An 18,542-nucleotide genomic window follows, 5' to 3' on the forward strand; every position below is an offset into this window, starting at 1 on the left:
TTCCTGAAAGTTGCAACCTTTCAGAACAGTGGCGAGATTTTTTTTAAATATAACGGAATTTAAAACGGGTCACGCGCGCGGATCCGAGTCGGGTCGGGTTAACTAAAAAGTTGAAAATATTTCGGTTAATTTCTGTTATCAACTGATTAATTGAAAATAATTTTTGGCCATTTAATTAATTAAATAAATAATTAAAATAAATTTGTCCAAAAAATTATCTCTCAATCATTTGCCGAAGCGAGCGACGACGACGACGGCGCGAGGGGGTCCCTCTTTCCAACCCTTTTAATAATTAATAGGAGTGTTTATTTATTTAAACTCTCCTATTTTCATTTCCATTACCGATGATGGACTATTGCCTTTTTTATTAAAGCATTAGAGGACTTTTCAAGTTCCCAACCTTTCAAAAACAAAACTTTTCAAATTCCTCTCCTTCCCTCTATTTCCCATCAATTCTTGCTACACACCCAACATTCGATATCTATTTCGGTGAGCGATAATATATATGAACAATCATGGTTCTCATAAATTTAAAATTTGTATTGGTGTGAGATAATATGTAAGAATAGTCGTGACTCTCGTGAATTTGAAATTTATATTAGCGTGAGATAACATGTATATGTAAGAATTGTCATGGTCCTGATCATGAATTTGAAATTTATATTAGCGTGAAATAACATTTACATGTTAAAATAATCATGATCCTTGTGAACCTAATATCTATATTATCGCAGAAAAACATGTACATGTTAGAATAATCGCAATCCTCGTGCATTTGATATCTCTAATAGTGTGAGATAACATGTACATTTTCAAATAATCGTGGTCCTCATTAATCAGGTATTACTGTAAGTCGATATACACTTGTAAGAATATTTTTGATCCTCATGAAAACATACAAGTTGAATTGAACATTGTCCAACAATTTAAAAGGGAATCGATTCACACGAAAATAGTGACAAGACCTATATTAATCAAACTCTAAAAAAACTAAATAGGTCCGTGAAAATAATAATAATAATTCACCAATAACTTTAAAATAAAAAATCTATCAAACATAATTTCTCTACTCCACCAATATAAAAGTAAAATTTATACATATATTACTTTTTTAAAATCACACTTATAAAACTATATTAATTATATTATTATTGGTATTATAATTATTCGCCACAATTTTAACTAAAAAAAGAGTTTCATTTAAAGAACATTTTACTGTAAATAAAATTCAAAAAAAAAAAGACAAGAAGTCACTAAAGTCTCGTGAATTCATCAAATTCTGGTCAAAGATAATGTCAATTCAAGTAAATTAACTACTTTAAGGGGTATTTTTAGGAAATACTCACTCCCCTCCAATTATTTATTCTATATTAAAAATATATTTAATATCAATTTTTACTTTTAGTAAAAAAAATTATATTTTTCTTGATATGTTTTATTTTTTTATTATAAGTATTTATTTTTAAATAAAAAATATAATATATTAAAATTTATATTTTTTAAGAGACGTATAAAGTTTAAAGTGGACTTGTTTAGTAAAGTGATAAAGTCTAGATATTTATGATGATTTTTTTTTTCCAATTAATAAATGAAATAAAATTCTGCAGCTTATTTATTTCTTAGGAATTAGTAATAAATATTTGGAGCCAAAGTTGCCTCTTTTGAAACCCCTCTCACTGGCGCCGTCTCTTCCATCTTTGCTCACAGTTTTTGATTTACACCTTTTTACAGTAAGTATTATTTCAGCAATTTCACTTTTTTCGAACGATATATCAACCAAAATGTTTCGATCTTTGTTGTCATAATTTTTTTTTTAAAATTTGATTATTTTTTAATGTAAATTGTATGAAGAATACTGAAAGAAGTGTTTTTTAATTTGTCATTCATGGTTATTGGTGAAAAATGAAGATTTTTTGAGGTGGGTATTGGTTCTAAACGAAGATTTAGTGGATTAGCTTTGTTGGGGTTGTTTATGAGTATTGGAAATTGAAGTAGATTCTTCTGGGGTAGCTAGGGGTACAAAGCATCCCGCGTTAGCAAGGTCGGGGAAGTAGATTCTGTATAGCAGAATTCATGGGTTTAATTTTGGTAGTGGGTATGTGCTTTGGGTTTTCCCCTTTTGGAGTATTAAGTAAAAAAGAATTGGTCTTAAGCTGCTTTTTAATTTTTGAAATTTTGTTATTCACCTTATCGAAATGGTTTGTGGGTATTTGGCATGTTCGTTTGTTGAGAAATGTTTTTTTATCTATTTGATGCTAATTTTTTGTAGATAGAAAATGTATGTTCATTTTTTACCTTAGATGTAAAAATTATGGTTTTGAATTTGTGTTAAAGGAGTATTTTTGATACAGATCTGTATTTGCTTAGCTATGCATTTATTGTATGAGTTAGCTCTAATGAATACTTTTTGGCTTTAGCTTTATAATAATTTTATGTACTTCTTTTACTCATGGAATGGTTTTCAATCATTGTTCTTGTAATAGTATGATGCTAAGGGTGTGTTTGGGATGAAGAAAAATGTTGTGTTTTTTTTTGGAAAAGAAAGTGGCTTTTTAATCTTATTTTCTAGTAAGTAAGCAAAAAATATTATCCCAAGAGCATTTATATGTAATGTAGCTAAACATCTGGAGTAGGATAGGGTGTTGGAGGTGGGATGATCAAGGGATGAGGCTGGGACCGTTGGTGAGTGGAAATGAACTTAGAATGTCACTTATGTAACTTGTTTACTACTAATAGGGAAGTCATTTTCCTCATTCTTTAAGGAACTTGTTTTCCTAGAGAAAATGTTACCAATCATGGGAAAATTGAAAACATTTGATAACTGTTTTTCTTTTAATATAAAGTACTAGATGATAACTTCTTACAAATAAAAGGTGGGGTATATTGGCTTCTTTATCTTCTTACCAAGACATTCATCAGTGGGTCTTTCTCCTTGGTACTGGTTCTGTCTCTTTTGTCCTCTTACACAGCGAGCTGATGAAATCTACTATGGAGTGACTGATTTATATCTTGTACTACTTCACTTTTGGACCATACACACAAAAAAGTATAAGCAATTATATTTCAGCTGATGCACTGATTTTTTCTCTTTCAGAACATTTCTTGTTATCTCATTCGGTAGCTCCCAAAATATAGTTAAAGGAATTGAGTTCTGTATCTTTCTGGTAGTTTTTGGTGTCTTCTTGTCCCTCCATTTGTAAAACATTTGTATAATATCTCCTGGAGATACCATTTAATGTAGGCTTGTTTTTCTTAAGAATAAAGTCCACTTCCCAGGTTGCCTTGCAGTGTATAAATTATGATTTACTTACTCTTAAATCTTTCTCACATAGGTTAAATCTGCTAGCGACACCTCTTTCCCAAATCTGTTTTTTTTGTTCTGTCTTTCCACCATCTTCTTCTTCAAGTCTTTTTAACACTAAGGTAGTGGAGTATGATATATTTTTCATCTTTGTTTTCTGATCAGGCTTCATTTTGATAGTTTTCTGCCTCCGAAGGGTGTTGAGAATAATCTCAAAATGGTCAACTCTGAACCCCTTCATAATGGTGTGACCACTGGTGGAACTGGTATGCCAGCGTTTGATAAGCAACTTCCTGGTGTATCAAGAAAGACAGCTTTGAGAGATGTGCAGAATCAAAAAACCAGCTTGATGAGTAGCCATCAAGAAAATTCACATTTTTTAGGCGTAAGACCTATTGCAGATCCAACTAGGGTATGTGGAACTAAGAGGCTTACACCTGAGCGTCCTTCAAATACCAATTCTAGCAAATCTTTGAGCAGCAATGATACAAATGACAATATACTTAATGCTCGACGAAGATTTGATCTAGAACTGGGTAAAGGAAGACTTCAGAGCAATGTGGACAAATTTGTGGAGGCTACTCACTCAAAGAACCTGAGTCAGTTGCAGAGGACAATTCCTCAAAAGCAAAATCTACAGAGGGAAGGTAGTAATGGTCATCCTCCTGTAGCATCACCAAAGCATTTGGCACCTATGATGACATTTTCTCATGGTGGACCATCAATTCCTAATTCTATTGGCAAGGCTGCTAACAACTCTCGTGCTCTTCCAATTGATTCTTCTAAGCTTTCTCCCCAGCCAATGCGTACTTTGGATGTCAAGGCGGAAGAAGATCAGAAATTGACAGAACATTTCATTCGTCTGCAGAAGTTCCTGAAACAGTGTGATGAAGCAAACCAAACAGAATACCTTCAGCGTGAGTCTTAGAGTCTTTCTACATAACTTATAAGCAGTTGACTAATTTCATTTTGACTCCTCGTTTATGTTGTTTGTATGATTTGTTTCTCTCAGTGCTTCTGCATTAGTCACCTCCTGAGCTTAGCAGACATGTTTTGTCTAGTTTCATTTTGACTCCTTGTTTATGCTGTTTGTATGATTTGTCTTTCTGTCAGTGCTTCTACGTTTGTCACCACCTGAGCTTAGCAGACATGCCGTTGACTTGGAGAAAAGGGCTATCCAGTTGACAATAGAAGAAGGTAAGCTGACAATAAACTGTTCGTTTTTTTCCCTACCCTTCATAGATGGGAGTTCCTGAATGGTTCATATGTTTAGATGTATGCATGTATAATGGAACTTTACTTACCCTTGCCTGATTTGGTGAAAGGCTGCCTTGTATTGATTTGTGTATCTATATGCTACCTCCATTTCAATTTGTTGTCTTACTTTTCTTTTTAGTCCGTTTCAAATAGGATGTCTCTTTCCCATTTTGAAAACTCTTTCATTTCAATTTTCCATGTAACATGTTTAAGACCACAAGTTAAAAAGATATTTTGGTACATTCAACATGTTTTTTAGTTTAAGACCACAAGATTAAAAAATATTCTTTATTTTTTAAATTCCGTGTCTAGTCAAAACCATACAAACAAATTGAAATTGAGAGAGTACGTATTTATGACTATCTGTAAAAAAGTGTGGCTAAGTCTAAGTGGACTTTATCCAAGGTTACTGAAGTCGTTGAATCTCCTCTTGCATTTTGGTAGATGTTGTTACATTGGCTAGTTGAATCAAGCACCCAACACTCTCCAGTGCATGACATGTTACTATATATTCTAATTATATTAGGAAGAGTATTTGCTCAACTTCTCATGCTTATATTAGAGGTTGACATCCCCTTCCACACCCTTCAGTGGGAATATGATCTGCTCATGTGGGGAAGCTGTATGTATGCAAGATGTACCTCCCCTGCCTTAGGACCAGGGACGGAGTCGGGTAGGGTCGAGGGGGTTTGGATGGACCTGTTTATACTTGATCAAAATTATTTTTTACTGTATACATAGTAGATATTGCACCCCATTTGGCTTCTTCTTGTGTTTACTTCTTTATATTTTGAACCACCCTTAGTGAAAATCTTGGCTCCGCCACTACTTAGGAGGTGATATAATTGGAACACACAGAATGAGAGTCTAGATGTAGGTACTCAGCCGTCTTATGTGCACACAATGTGGAAGTCCGACTACAATAAGGTTTCAAAGCTTATATAATCACCACTTGCTTCAAATGAGTCAAGAATGAGGCTTTAAGCCTTGAACCTCACAACCTTGCGAGTTGTTTATTCACACTAATGGTATCCCTTTGTTCTTGGTGGTTGTAAACATTTTCCAGATCTGTTGAGAAAGTACGGTAAAAGTGATCAACGCAAGAACATTTCAGTAAAACTTCCGTTTTCTATGTTCAATGCAGGAAAGGAGATGCAACGAGTGAAGAACCTCAATGTTTTGGGAAAATCCACCCTGTTTTCCAGCTTAACTCAGACAGTTCCATTAGTCCCAATCAAGAAATGATGAAGCTAATGGCAATAATTCATGTTGCACTGATGCAATGCCTGTTTTAAAACTTGTACTCCACTGGGTACAAGATCTTGAGAGGAGGCTATTAGGCGTTGGCTTCTTTAGACATCTATAGTCTTTTTTTTCTCTTTATAGTAAGTTTTTTCCTTTTGATTAGCTAGCCCTCTAGAGATGAAGAAGTTATCAAACACTGTACTTTGGTATTCTTTTGGGTATAAGCAGTTCATACTATCTGTACATTGTTCCATCTACATATTTGAAGTTTGCAGATTCTTGATGGGGTAATATCAAGTAAAGTTATATAGACTAACCGTATAAAGAACAAACATTTATGCAGTCAAAAATCAAGTGTAAAATGGAAAAGCTAGTACCAATTGATATTAGTATGATTATATGAGTGAGGTATGTACAAGGAAAGTGCATATGAACCTCATTGAATTGTATTCCTTTTTCTATTCGCTCTACTTTGAATCTAGGATTTATCCGAAATAAATTCTAAACTTACATAAAAATAAAATCTATTTACGATTCATTTTACCTTTTTAGATTTCACTTCTAAGAGTACATGGCCCAAATATGTCAAAGGTACAAGATATGAGGTAACATTTTAAAACAAAGTTCCTATATCACCTCATTTCCAATGATTTGATTCTCCTCGAATTAAATTTGTTGTACCTACTTACCTAAAATATTCAAACCTCTACCTAGTACTGATTTGGCATCAACCACTAATAAAGAAACAGCTAATCAATAATAATCCAAATTACAAGGACATATTTAATAAATAATTTTTTTTAGTGGGCCCTTATCAGAACGGCCCATACGGTGTATAAGCAGAATCTAATCAAATTCTGCAGCGTTCACACTGGCCATTTAAACGGTCCAATATAGCTTTCACAAGCCCATTTGGAATATTTCTGGCCCTTGCACACACTTCTAGGTCCATTTGGACACGTGGCATCATCGAGACGGTCCAGCTCATCTATGACTGTGTATTAGCTTAGGGATAAACTCCAAAAAAGTTAGATAAGAAACAAAATAAATTTTCTTTATTTTTAGCATTTTTATAGTGTGACGTATGGAAATTAATTATTACCATAATTCAAATTAATTGGATTTAGAGTGAAAAGATGCATTCACCACAAAAAAAAAAATAATGTAGTTTTTTATTAAGATTTATAAAAAATATCTCTATCTATCTCGTACGAGTTGAAATAAAATTGAGATACATATATCTTTTATGAATATATCATTTATAGAATGATATTAGCATATTTTCTATTAACTTGAACACCACATACAAAAATATTTGATATTTTAAAAGTTATTCTAAATATTGATTTATTCATAAAATCAACTATTAACTAGAGTCTACTGTTATTTTTAAGAAATATAGTTTATACATTTTTAGACAAATAATCAAAATTATGGCCTGAGAAAAGGACATTTAATCAACCCCACAAAAAGGGGAATAATCATTGGGTAAAACACAAAATATGATTTGTGGACCCTTTTTTTTAATTAAGTATTTTATCTTCTTGAGATTAGAGATATTGTTACACTAATTTGAAGATTACTTGTAATCCATAGTTTTAAGAGTTAGGTGACAGCTACTAGTAACAGAACAATCTAACGTAGTTAATTTAATACAAATTAATTTTTTATACTTGCAAATATTATATTTTATTCATCTATTTATAAAAATCTAATAAAATTCATATTTTTATATAGTTTAAACTCTTTTATGTTATCTGAATAAAAATAGATAAGAATTTATTTAAATTGACACGTAATTATTAATATTATCATCGTAATTTTACAGCTCCAAATTTCTAACAGTTTTTTTTTTGTTTGGTTTGTAAAATATTTATTTTATTTATTTCAGAAAAAAGATAAATAATAAGAAAAAAATTGGATAAGCAATGGATATTATTTTTAAATGATAAAAATAGAAAAGCGAGCCAAAAAAGGGGAATTAGGCGGTTGAAAAATGGCCCTACAAGATCTATATATTAATATAAAATCAGCTCATTTTTATTTTCACCTCCCAAAAAAAAAGAACGCAAATTTCTTCTTCCGTTTTCTCTCTTTCAGTCTAAATATTTTTCTCTTTCTTTTGCCATGGATCCTTACAAGGTATTTTTTTTTTCAATTTTTATTGAAGAATTTTATTGATTTTATAGGATTTTTTTTGTGTGTTTTTTTTTAAAAAATTTGATCTGTGTAGTTGCAGTAGATTCCTTTTGATTTTCCAAAAAAAGGAATTTTTTTTGTTTGTTGTTTAATTTGATTTTGTGGATTGTTATATTTTGTGAAACTTCTTTTTTTTTTTATCGTTTTGATTGTGGTTTGTGAAGGATATATGCGGGGAAATTGAGATTCCGTTTTTTTTTTTTTTTTTTGATGTTTTTTTTTGTTTAATTTGGTGGTTGAAGCTCATTTTGCCCTAGTTTTGTGGGTTGATTTATAAGAGACTGCGGGTTTATGTCTAGTTAACCTCAGTTTTTTTAAGAGAAGGGTAACTAGAAAACCTCAGTTTTATCTGTTATCGAATGATATTTTTTTATGTCAACTTTTTTTAATGGGACTTTATGATATAATAACTGTTTGAGAAATCAAGTTGTGCTTCCATATCTATTATATGGTTTGGTAAGGGTATACGTGAATGTTGGTTTATATTTTTGTTGGTGCAACTTTTTGGAAATTGATGAGCTAGAATTATTAGGATGTCCAGAGGATTTTTGGTTGGTTTATATCATATTTGAACATACGAGGTTTATGATTAATGATTGTGAGGTTTGATGCAGTATCGTCCTTCAAGTGCTGCCAATTCCCCCTTCATGACAACTAACTCTGGTGCTCCTGTGTATAACAACAATTCTTCCTTGACTGTTGGAACTAGAGGTACTCTTTAGCTTCTCTTATCTTTATTCTGATGTGTAAAGTTCACGTTTTTATTCAATTTTTTGGGTATAAGAACATAGTCCTGACCTTGAAAAGGGAGAGTGTTGATAAATAGACAGCCAACAGTAGCGAGTTTGGGTATTTCAAGGTGTAGTTGATTGATAAGAGCAATTATTCCTTCTATCTTGTGATTTTTTGTGCGTGTGGGAAACAAGATGCCAGTATGATATATCTTGTCGTTTTGGGGACATGCATTTGGTTAGCTACTTAAATGAGTAAGATGATATAAGTTTAGACACTATAGTGTCTGTTATCTCTGGGTGTGCATATGTTCCCATTTGTATTTCTGGGTGTGCATATCTTTTGTTTGTGTAGATCATTATGAATACATATATATGGAAACCAACAGGAACTACTGTTCTCCTGCATTGTTAGCTTGTTATTGGTCCTCCTTGATGCTCAATTAGAAAAAAGTGTGTGATCTAGATGGTCAATTTGGTATAAGGTGACTTACTGTTTTTATTCTTGGATATATTCCTTGATGTTCCACTCTTTTGAAGAATTATTCAACATGGTATGAGTAACGTTGGTCATAACGGTTTCCAGAATATACTGTAATAAAATAGGAAAATGTAGATGGTTGAAAGGTGGAAACAATTCGTGATGGGAACTTCAAGATTATCACTTCTCACTTTTTCTATGTCATTTGAATAATTTCACCGGCAAGGATTGATAGAATTTGCTTAAAAGGCTAAATAGCTCTTTGCATATTACAAATAATGCAATTTGTCCTGTGTAATAGAGGTGCTTTTCATGATCAGTACAAATAAAATTCTGTAGTTTTTTGTTTTAGAGATTATCATAATAACATTTATAGAATTTTCCAGTTTTAGTGGATTTCTCACCATGGATAAGAATATTGAAACTTGTTATTCTTTTTTCAGGGCCAATTCTTCTCGAGGATTATCATCTGCTGGAGAAGATTGCCAATTTTGATCGTGAGAGAATCCCAGAGCGTGTTGTTCATGCCAGAGGTGCCAGTGCCAAGGGTTTCTTTGAGGTCACACATGATATATCCCATCTTACATGTGCTGATTTTCTTCGAGCTCCTGGTGTCCAGACACCTGTTATTGTGAGGTTCTCTACTGTTATCCACGAGCGTGGAAGCCCTGAAACCCTCAGGGACCCCAGAGGATTTGCTGTAAAATTTTACACCAGAGAGGTAATTTCTTATGCTAGTTTTTTCTTGCAATGTCTTCATTGTCAGACTTCCATTTATCAGTACCCCAAAATTGTATGCCTGTCAAGCTGGTAAGAGACCATTGCTGAAACACAGACTTGTATTTCATCTCTCCCTAGCTTTGAAGTCAGCAATTGATTTTGTAGAACAGGTTGAAGAAAGGTATATGTTATGTGAGAAGTGTTTGGTTTAAGCCTCTAGTGATATGCCTAATTTGCAAAATTTTCTATTTGTTTGGTCCTTCTTAGTAATTTTAGACAGCGACACAATTGCTCATATGAATTTGTTCAGATTTATAATCTCAATCTCGTCGAAATCCAACGAACTGTTTATAAGCCTAAACACCACGCGGTGCTGTTTTTTGATGGTTTTGATCACTCATGGATTCTGAAAAATACGATGTTGAAGGGAGTATTCATTTGTAAAAGGGAGTGTTCAAAATCAATGAAGTGTATCAAGTGTCCTTCATTCCCTGGTTTTTGTTCTTATGAATTTCATCTGATGGAAATAACCATTTACTTGATAGCCATTTTCTGTTTCCTGATCAATGAATGCACTGCACTTCTTTTGTGTTTGCTGTTCGTGGCTGAAGCTTTTGTATTTCAGGGTAACTTTGATTTAGTTGGAAACAACTTCCCTGTCTTCTTCGTCCGTGATGGAATGAAGTTCCCTGACATGGTTCATGCCCTGAAACCAAATCCAAAGTCCCACATTCAGGAGAACTGGAGGATCCTTGATTTCTTCTCTCACCATCCAGAAAGTCTTCATATGTTCAGTTTCCTGTTTGATGATCTGGGAATTCCACAAGATTACAGGCACATGGATGGTTTCGGTGTTAATACCTACATGCTGATCAACAAAGCTGGGAAAGCACAGTATGTGAAATTCCATTGGAAGCCAACTTGTGGAGTCAAATGCTTGTTGGATGAAGAAGCTATTAAGGTCGGTGGATCAAATCATAGTCATGCCACCAAGGATCTCTATGATTCAATTGCTGCTGGGAACTATCCAGAGTGGAAACTGTTCATCCAAACTATTGATCCTGATCATGAAGACAGATTTGACTTTGACCCCCTAGATGTAACCAAGATCTGGCCTGAGGACATCTTGCCATTACAGCCAGTTGGTCGCTTGGTATTGAATAGGAACATCGATAACTTCTTTGCGGAGAATGAGCAGCTTGCTTTTTGCCCTGCCATTATTGTCCCTGGTGTTTACTATTCGGATGATAAGCTTCTCCAAACTAGGGTATTCTCATATGCTGATACCCAGAGACACCGCCTTGGTCCAAACTATCTGCAGCTCCCAGTTAATGCTCCCAAGTGTGCTCATCACAATAATCACCATGAAGGTCTCATGAATTTCATGCACCGTGATGAAGAGGTATAGTACATCCTTGAGGTTGCTATTTTTAGTGGATTGTTTAGAGTAGAAATATTTATCCACTTCACAAGGAAAGACAAGGGGTTGTTAATCATATTAGCCTAGTTGTTCCCTTGTCTATGTGAACTTAGCAAGGCAAGAAAGGTACTTTGGTCTGATGATGAAGCCTAGTTGCGAATTTTGCTTCTCACACTATTTTGGAAGTGCATGTATTGACAGTTTACTGTTTTGATGTGTTAACCTGATGTTGTATGCTGTTTCAGGTCAACTATTTGCCCTCAAGGCTTGATCCTTGTCGTCATGCGGAGCAGTACCCTATTCCTCCTCGTGTCTTGACAGGAAAACGCGAAAAGGTGACACTATCTTATTTTTGGTGCAAAGTTAACCTTTCATAAATATAAATATTCTCCTTTTTCCCTAGTCTTGTTTCCTCCATATGTCTAAACCATGATGAGTTATATTGCAGGTCATCATTGAGAAAGAGAACAACTTTAAGCAGCCAGGAGAACATTACAGATCTTGGGCACCGGACAGGTAGTCTAGTTCCTCTGTTATTTTCAGTCACCAAGTTTCCACCCCTATCAGTTATGTACTTATCTGCCGGCCTTGTGATTGCAGGCAAGAAAGATTTTTGTGCAGATGGGTTGATGCTCTATCTGATCCTCGAGCCACTCATGAAATTCGCAGTATCTGGATCTCATACTGGTCACAGGTCAAGAGTTCTTTCCTTTACATGCTACTACTTTAATCCCACATTTATCCTGAGGGACACAACGATAAGAATGTTTGTTTTGCATGTATATGGTGCAGGCTGACAAGTCTCTTGGTCAGAAGCTCGCGTCTCGTCTCAATATAAGGCCTACAATGTGAAGATGAAAATGTGTTGGTGTAGTGAAGAAGTAATCCAAGAAAAAAATGTTTGTTTTGGGTGGTAGTGTGGTTGTGTACCAACAAACTTTCTTGTGTTAGTTCTGATCACTTTCTGAATAAATTGAACGTTTTAGTCTCATAAAGTGGGTGTTTCTATGAGGTTATATCATACATAATAACGAATATACAGTTGGATCCTAAAGCGTCGGACCTAGAAAGAAGTTATATTCTTGAAAAGCAAAAAAAATAATTCTAAACTACTACGGAGGGCTATTTACAAATACAACCAACAAATAAATATTACTTGTTTGTTTTATATTTATGTGACAAATATAATTTGGAATGTCATTTAGATTTTAATATGATAAATAAATTTTATTTTATTCTCTCTGTTCTATTACTAATGGAGATTTGAGAAACGATTGGACTCTTAATATGTGATAAAAGAGTCTGTAAAGTTAAAAAGTAAGTTTAGCGGATAAGTTCAACGCTTCTATATGTATTTATTTTAATATATATATATATATTTTGTTTCAATTTATATGAAACATATAAAATTTTAAAGTGATTTTGCATAGTAAAATAGTGATTAAAGTTTTTTTAATTTTAACTAAAAAAATTTATAACAAATAAAGGTGAACGAATGAAAAAGTGACACTCATGCTGAGCCAAATTTTAATTGAAAATAATTAAAAGCAGTATGGATTGTTTATCCACAATGAAGAACATACATGCATAAAAAAGATAATAGTATAATAGAAAAGCATAAATTTTTTTAGGTCGCTCCTATATTTAGAGAATTAAATAAATTGTGAGTACTATTTTAGAAACACACACCATCAAAAAGAAATGCTAATTGACCTTCTTAACCCATTGCTCATTTTCTCTCTCAAATTTTAATTAATCTTTATTTATGTATAATTTCGTATAAAAGTAAAATATCTGTATAAATTTCATCTCGTTTAAATTTTCATGTTTTGGGATTGAATTCATCAATAACTTTTTAAATTTACAAGTAAATTATATACTTGACTTATAATTTTGTACCAATTGAGAACATGAACATATAACAAAATATTACACTTTTGACTCATATGCTTTAGTTTTAGGCGTATATAAATAGATACTTAAATTTATATAAAATCAAATAAATATGCAGACGTTCATATCGTGTATGATATATAATACACATAAGACCATTATATAGGACATGAATTGTTACATATAACGCTAAGTAGGATATGAGTTATCGCGTAGTTTAGGGCATACGTGGACTTGTATGATTTTGGAATAATTAAAAGGAAATAGTCTATGGTACGTGCATAAACACTAGTAAAACTAAAGGAGTTAAAGTGTAATTTCTGAAACTATATCTGGAGTTAGACGACCTCATCTCCATCTTCCCGATCAATTAAATTCCCAAACTTTGTTACTATCAAAGCCCTAATTCGGTCGGCAGTGGCGGCGGAAGAAGAAGAAATCAGAAATGGGAGCAAGCAGTGATCCGAACCAGCAAGATGGTTCCGACGAACAGCAGAGACGCTCCGAGATCTACACCTACGAGGCTCCATGGCACATATACGCTATGAATTGGAGTGTTCGCAAGGATAAGAAGTATCGTCTCGCCATTGCTAGCTTGCTCGAGCAGTACCAAAACCGAGTTGAGATTGTGCAGCTTGATGACTCTAATGGTGAGATTCGGTCCGACCCGAAACTCTCATTTGAGCACCCGTATCCGCCTACGAAAGTTATCTTCATACCCGATAAGGAGTGCCAGAAGCCGGACCTTATCGCTACCTCTAGTGATTATCTCAGGATTTGGCGAGTCTCCAATGATAATAGTCGGGTTGACATGAAGAGTCTTCTTAATAACAACCGGAACAGTGAGTTTTCCGGTCCGTTAACCTCATTTGACTGGAATGAAGCTGAGCCGAGGCGGATTGGTACGTCGAGTATTGATACTACCTGTACTATATGGGATATTGAGAGGGAGACTGTCGATACCCAGTTAATTGCTCATGATAAGGAGGTTTATGATATTGCTTGGGGTGGGGTTGGAGTTTTTGCTTCTGTTTCAGCTGATGGGTCTGTTAGGGTTTTTGATCTTCGTGATAAGGAGCACTCTACGATAATCTATGAGAGTTCTGAGCCTGATACTCCTCTTGTACGCCTTGGATGGAACAAGCAGGATCCTAGGTATATGGCCACCATAATAATGGACAGTGCAAAGGTTGTAGTTTTGGACATCCGTTTCCCGACACTGCCGGTGGTGGAACTACAGAGGCACCAGGCTAGTGTGAATGCCATTGCCTGGGCTCCTCACAGCTCTTGCCATATTTGTACTGCTGGTGACGACTCACAGGCGCTTATCTGGGATCTCTCTTCAATGGGTCAGCCAATAGAAGGTGGATTGGATCCAATTCTGGCTTATACTGCAGGTGCAGAAATCGAGCAGCTTCAGTGGTCCTCATCCCAGCCTGATTGGGTTGCCATTGCATTCTCCAACAAGCTTCAGATTCTAAGGGTGTGAATTAGCTATTCTCGCTCGCACTTCAAGCAGCTGCTCAAGTATCATCTTATTCAGTCTTCCTGCTAGCGACATTTCTCCAAGTAAAAATTTTCCTTTTTTTGGCATTTTATTCCCAAAATGAAAAACGAGGCTTATTACTGACAATAGTTAAACCTGAATAGCTTTTGCTATCTTTGCACCTAGGGCTCTATTATCATAGAAGTAACTGGAATCCACATTGTCTGTGGGATTCAGTTAGTCAGCATTATTGTGGTTGGTCTGCAACATCTGTAGCTTGTATTATGTTTATTGAAAACCGCAATTGGAGTAATCAAATCATATGTGTTTTGATGTTCCTGAGAGATTATTTCTACATTAAGGAACTATCTATACTTCAACATGCTGGGATTTCTGAATTGCTACTTGTAAGATAAATACGACTAGTTGCTTAAATTGCTGATTAACTGACAATGGGATTTCAGAAGTCATTTAATAACCATTCTGAAAAGTTATTTTCCCTTGAAACGTCTTCATCTGAGACATTCAGAAATGAGCAAAAAGATAGCAACAAGTCTTTCCATTTCGTAATTGTATTTAATAACATGAGTAACTTTAACTGCGGCCTACAATTCGCTTGTGAATCATTTGATAAGCGTGAATCTATGCGTTTTTTGTGTGGATATTTAAAATGTTTACATATAAGATCACATTCATTTTGAACCCATAAACTCTAGATTCTATATTTACCTCTGTCAGTTCAAAGAGTAGGTATCTCCAATAGTTTCTGAATAAGTAAGTACTACCTGTAATCAGCTACTTCCCAACACCTAAATTTTGGTACCGAGTGTATTCATCCTTAATATTGGAAATCCTACTGCTCATGTGTGTGAGGCACATCAAATTCGCTGAGTACTGTGATCTCAAAGATTGAATTTTGGATCCAGAGTTGTTTCCCAAGTTACTGAAGCAAAGTGGCATGTTTAATCACTCATCAGAAAATTTGCTCAACTCGATGAACGATGAGTTCTAATGGGCAGAAAGAGAATCTTCCCCAAATGACACTGGTCACGTGTGGCATGCGCATCATACTCACTTGCCTTTAATTGAGCATTTGATAATCGAAACTAGTCTGACAACCCAACACTTTGATGCATGACAACAGTGTCAGAATGCAGATAGTGGGATGGTGCATAAGGGATTGGGCCCTAAGGTGGCCTTATTAATTGGGATGAATTGTTTGTAATTTGTGGTTGAGGCAACATAGCACTTGGTTGATCATCTATCATGATGAAAGTACTATCTAATTTATTAAGAATGTAATTGGAGTTATTAATTGATCACTAAATATAGTTGAATAATGTTGTTGATCACTACTACATATGGTTAAGTGTAATAGACTAATAGTTAACAACAAATTAGTAAATTGATCAGGACGAATCCTCTTATTATGATGAAACTATTATCTAATTCATTAAGAATCTAAGTTGCTCGGACTCGGGTGCGGGTGTCCGATACGGGTGCGGATGGAGAGGTTGGATCCTTCATGATCTAATTTTTAAGATTCGGGTTATGGATTTATGTATGGATACGATTGCGGGGGTTCACCTAAAAATGATTAGAATGTCTAAAATAAGTTATAAAACCTAAATTATGAGATATTATGAAGAGAATCTCATATTGAGATTAAAGGAAAAGGAGTGACAAAGAAATTTATATATAAAAGGTATTCTATTTTCTTCAATTTCAACTTAGATTTTGCATTGATTATTGAAATTATTAAAACTATCCTGACTTTCCCCGTCGATTTTGCTCAAAGCACCCTAAATCGGTTGACCAAATTGGACACAGATCCCACACCCACACTCATGTCGTGTTGACATGGGTGCGGCACCATAAGTGAAGAGTCCAAGCAACTTAGTTAGGAGTGTAATTGGAGTTAATTAATGACCACTAAATATAGTTATATAGCATTGTTTACCACTAAATATGGTTAAATGAAGTATTTCACATCTAATTAGTCAATTGATCATTCCATTTAGGACAAATACACTTAGTTATCGCGATGATTGCTTATGCTTGCTATTGGTGAAGGGTGAACTTTTCATTGCTGAAAACTCAATTTTGTATGATATGTGGGGAATCTGTATTATTCCTTGATATTGGTAGTGTGTCTTTTTTTGCGTTTAGAGACTTTAAGTTTTGATTGACTTTCTAAAAGAAAAAAAAAAGTTGGATTGAGTACAGTGAATTAGAACATGCAATGGAATAAAGCAGATTCAAAAATTGTTTGGTATCTGATGATGTGCTGGATTAATGTGGGAGGTAATGTTAGACAGAAGAAGTGGAAACCCCAGCATGCAATGCAAGGTGTTTCGAAGATTGAAGCAGTCCCACCCAGAGAATGAAAATGAATTGAATTTTGTTACTTTTAACTTTAACGTGAAGAAAATCATGGAGAGGAAGCTAAAGCTCTTATTAGAATTATTAGGATCCTTGTAAGAGAACAAGGTCACTCTTCTACTTTCGTTTGTAATTGTAAATATGACTGCAACGCAGCTTTTGTGCTGATGATTAGTGTACTGTTATCTTTCTCAAAAAAGAAATTGTTTGGTGTGGTAGCAGAATCTTCTTTGACTATTTAATATGCAACTTGTCCAAGGATATTCTCATACTCTGCCTCGAGCCAAACTATCTGCAGCCCCCCCAGTCAATGCTCCGACATGTGGTTGTCACTATAATCACCATGAAGGTTTCACGAATTTCATGCATCCTAATGAGGAGGTATAGTGCATGCTTCCCTGCAAGTTGTTGACACTGTAATTTTTCAGTTAATTGCTCAAGTAAACATGTTTTATCTATTTCACAAGGAAAAAGAGTTTCAAGTATGTTATTACACTAGTTGTTGTGGTATGTATGTATATGTGAACTTAGAAAGGCAGGAGTAGGTACTTCGACTGATTATGACACTATGTTGTGAAGAAAAGTGACCTTTATTTCCCACAGTACTTTAATGGAAAATATGTGGATTGTTTTAACCCTTTTGATGTTTTGACTCGATGCTGCACTATCTCATGTCAAGGCTTGGTCTTATGCAGAGAATTAAACAGTTGCTCCTTGTCTTGATAGCGAAGCATGACAAGGTGATGCACTCGTTACTTCTATTAATCATGTTGAGAATCTTGAATTTTTGGTGTGAAGGGGATTTTCATAAATCAGGTGTGAGTTGTGACCAACCAATTTGAACTTCATCTAGTCTACTGTTGAATATAGATATTGCCCACTCCTCCTAGTGCTGTTTTTCTCATCGTTTTGTTGACAGTGGAGCATGAAGGTGACAATTCATTTATTTATTCTTCACCCTGGAAATCACGAGCCTCTGTTATCAAGTTGGATTCATAATTTGGATTTTGGCCGAATATTCTTGGACCTCTTCTAGTTCACTTAAAAATATTTTTTTTTATCGTTCACTTTGATTGCACACCCAATCGAGCTCCAGCTGTAGTAAACTTAAGTTATTGATTCTTTCGGCACGTGCCTGGCTAGGATGGCACTAGTGATAACTCCGTTAATGTGAAGAGCTTGAATGATGAATGATCAACAAGCTTCACTTAGAGAAAGTTACATTATTCTCTTCACATATGTTAATGTAGTTAATGAGAGTAGTCTCCCATGTCTGTTTCATGGAGTTCGTTCCCTTTTGAAGTCCAACCGTAATATTTTTTGCTTTGTCCTGTTCATGTCTTCTTTATTATTTTCTTTTTCCATCTCATATGTGGGGCTTGTAGCATCTCTTTTTTGTTGCCTGCTGTTCCCTATTATATGGATGT

General features: G+C 34.5%; 3 protein-coding genes across 5 annotated transcripts; all 3 read left to right on the top strand.

The window, feature by feature from the left end:
* Positions 1-1,572: 1,572 nt before the first annotated feature.
* On the top strand, positions 1,573-6,040 carry LOC101259630 (uncharacterized). 3 transcript variants are annotated; one of them, XM_026030896.2, is made up of 4 exons: positions 1,573-1,730; positions 3,467-4,218; positions 4,415-4,498; positions 5,703-6,040. In XM_026030896.2, exons 2-4 carry the CDS (start codon positions 3,519-3,521, stop codon positions 5,801-5,803), a joined length of 885 nt encoding a protein of 294 aa, XP_025886681.1. In that variant the 5' UTR covers positions 1,573-1,730; positions 3,467-3,518; the 3' UTR covers positions 5,804-6,040. The 3 variants fall into 3 exon arrangements, with proteins under 3 accessions (XP_025886681.1, XP_025886682.1, XP_069152615.1); XM_026030897.2 differs by having other exon boundaries at positions 1,584-1,730; positions 3,482-4,218; XM_069296514.1 differs by lacking the exon at positions 1,573-1,730 and adding an exon at positions 1,748-1,918.
* Positions 6,041-7,796: 1,756 nt separating this feature from the next.
* Positions 7,797-12,349, top strand: LOC101259333 (catalase isozyme 3). The gene is made up of 8 exons (XM_004238382.4): positions 7,797-7,945; positions 8,617-8,713; positions 9,658-9,935; positions 10,560-11,336; positions 11,600-11,689; positions 11,803-11,870; positions 11,955-12,048; positions 12,147-12,349. The coding sequence occupies exons 1-8, from the start codon at positions 7,931-7,933 to the stop codon at positions 12,204-12,206; spliced, it is 1,479 nt and encodes a 492-aa protein (XP_004238430.1). The 5' UTR covers positions 7,797-7,930; the 3' UTR covers positions 12,207-12,349.
* Positions 12,350-13,464: 1,115 nt separating this feature from the next.
* On the top strand, positions 13,465-15,113 carry LOC101260134 (WD repeat-containing protein LWD1). Its single transcript, XM_004238385.5, has one exon. The coding sequence runs from the start codon at positions 13,693-13,695 to the stop codon at positions 14,734-14,736; it is 1,044 nt and encodes a 347-aa protein (XP_004238433.1). The 5' UTR covers positions 13,465-13,692; the 3' UTR covers positions 14,737-15,113.
* The last annotated feature ends 3,429 nt before the right edge of the window (positions 15,114-18,542 follow it).

This window comes from Solanum lycopersicum, chromosome 4 (genome assembly GCF_036512215.1).
Source record: "Solanum lycopersicum chromosome 4, SLM_r2.1".
In the NCBI taxonomy this organism is placed as follows: domain Eukaryota; kingdom Viridiplantae; phylum Streptophyta; class Magnoliopsida; order Solanales; family Solanaceae; genus Solanum; species Solanum lycopersicum.

Excerpts from the sequence above, each read along its gene's own strand:
- LOC101260134 (XM_004238385.5), top strand. The coding sequence starts at position 13,693 with ATGGGAGCAAGCAGTGATCCGAACCAGCAAGATGGTTCCGACGAACAG.
- LOC101259333 (XM_004238382.4), top strand. Across the intron at positions 8,714-9,657 it reads CTTGACTGTTGGAACTAGAG|GGCCAATTCTTCTCGAGGAT; the intron begins GTACTCTTTAGC and ends TTCTTTTTTCAG. Across the intron at positions 11,690-11,802 it reads TGACAGGAAAACGCGAAAAG|GTCATCATTGAGAAAGAGAA; the intron begins GTGACACTATCT and ends GTTATATTGCAG.
- LOC101259630 (XM_026030896.2), top strand. The coding sequence starts at position 3,519 with ATGGTCAACTCTGAACCCCTTCATAATGGTGTGACCACTGGTGGAACT. Across the intron at positions 4,219-4,414 it reads CCAAACAGAATACCTTCAGC|TGCTTCTACGTTTGTCACCA; the intron begins GTGAGTCTTAGA and ends TCTTTCTGTCAG. Across the intron at positions 4,499-5,702 it reads CCAGTTGACAATAGAAGAAG|GAAAGGAGATGCAACGAGTG; the intron begins GTAAGCTGACAA and ends TGTTCAATGCAG.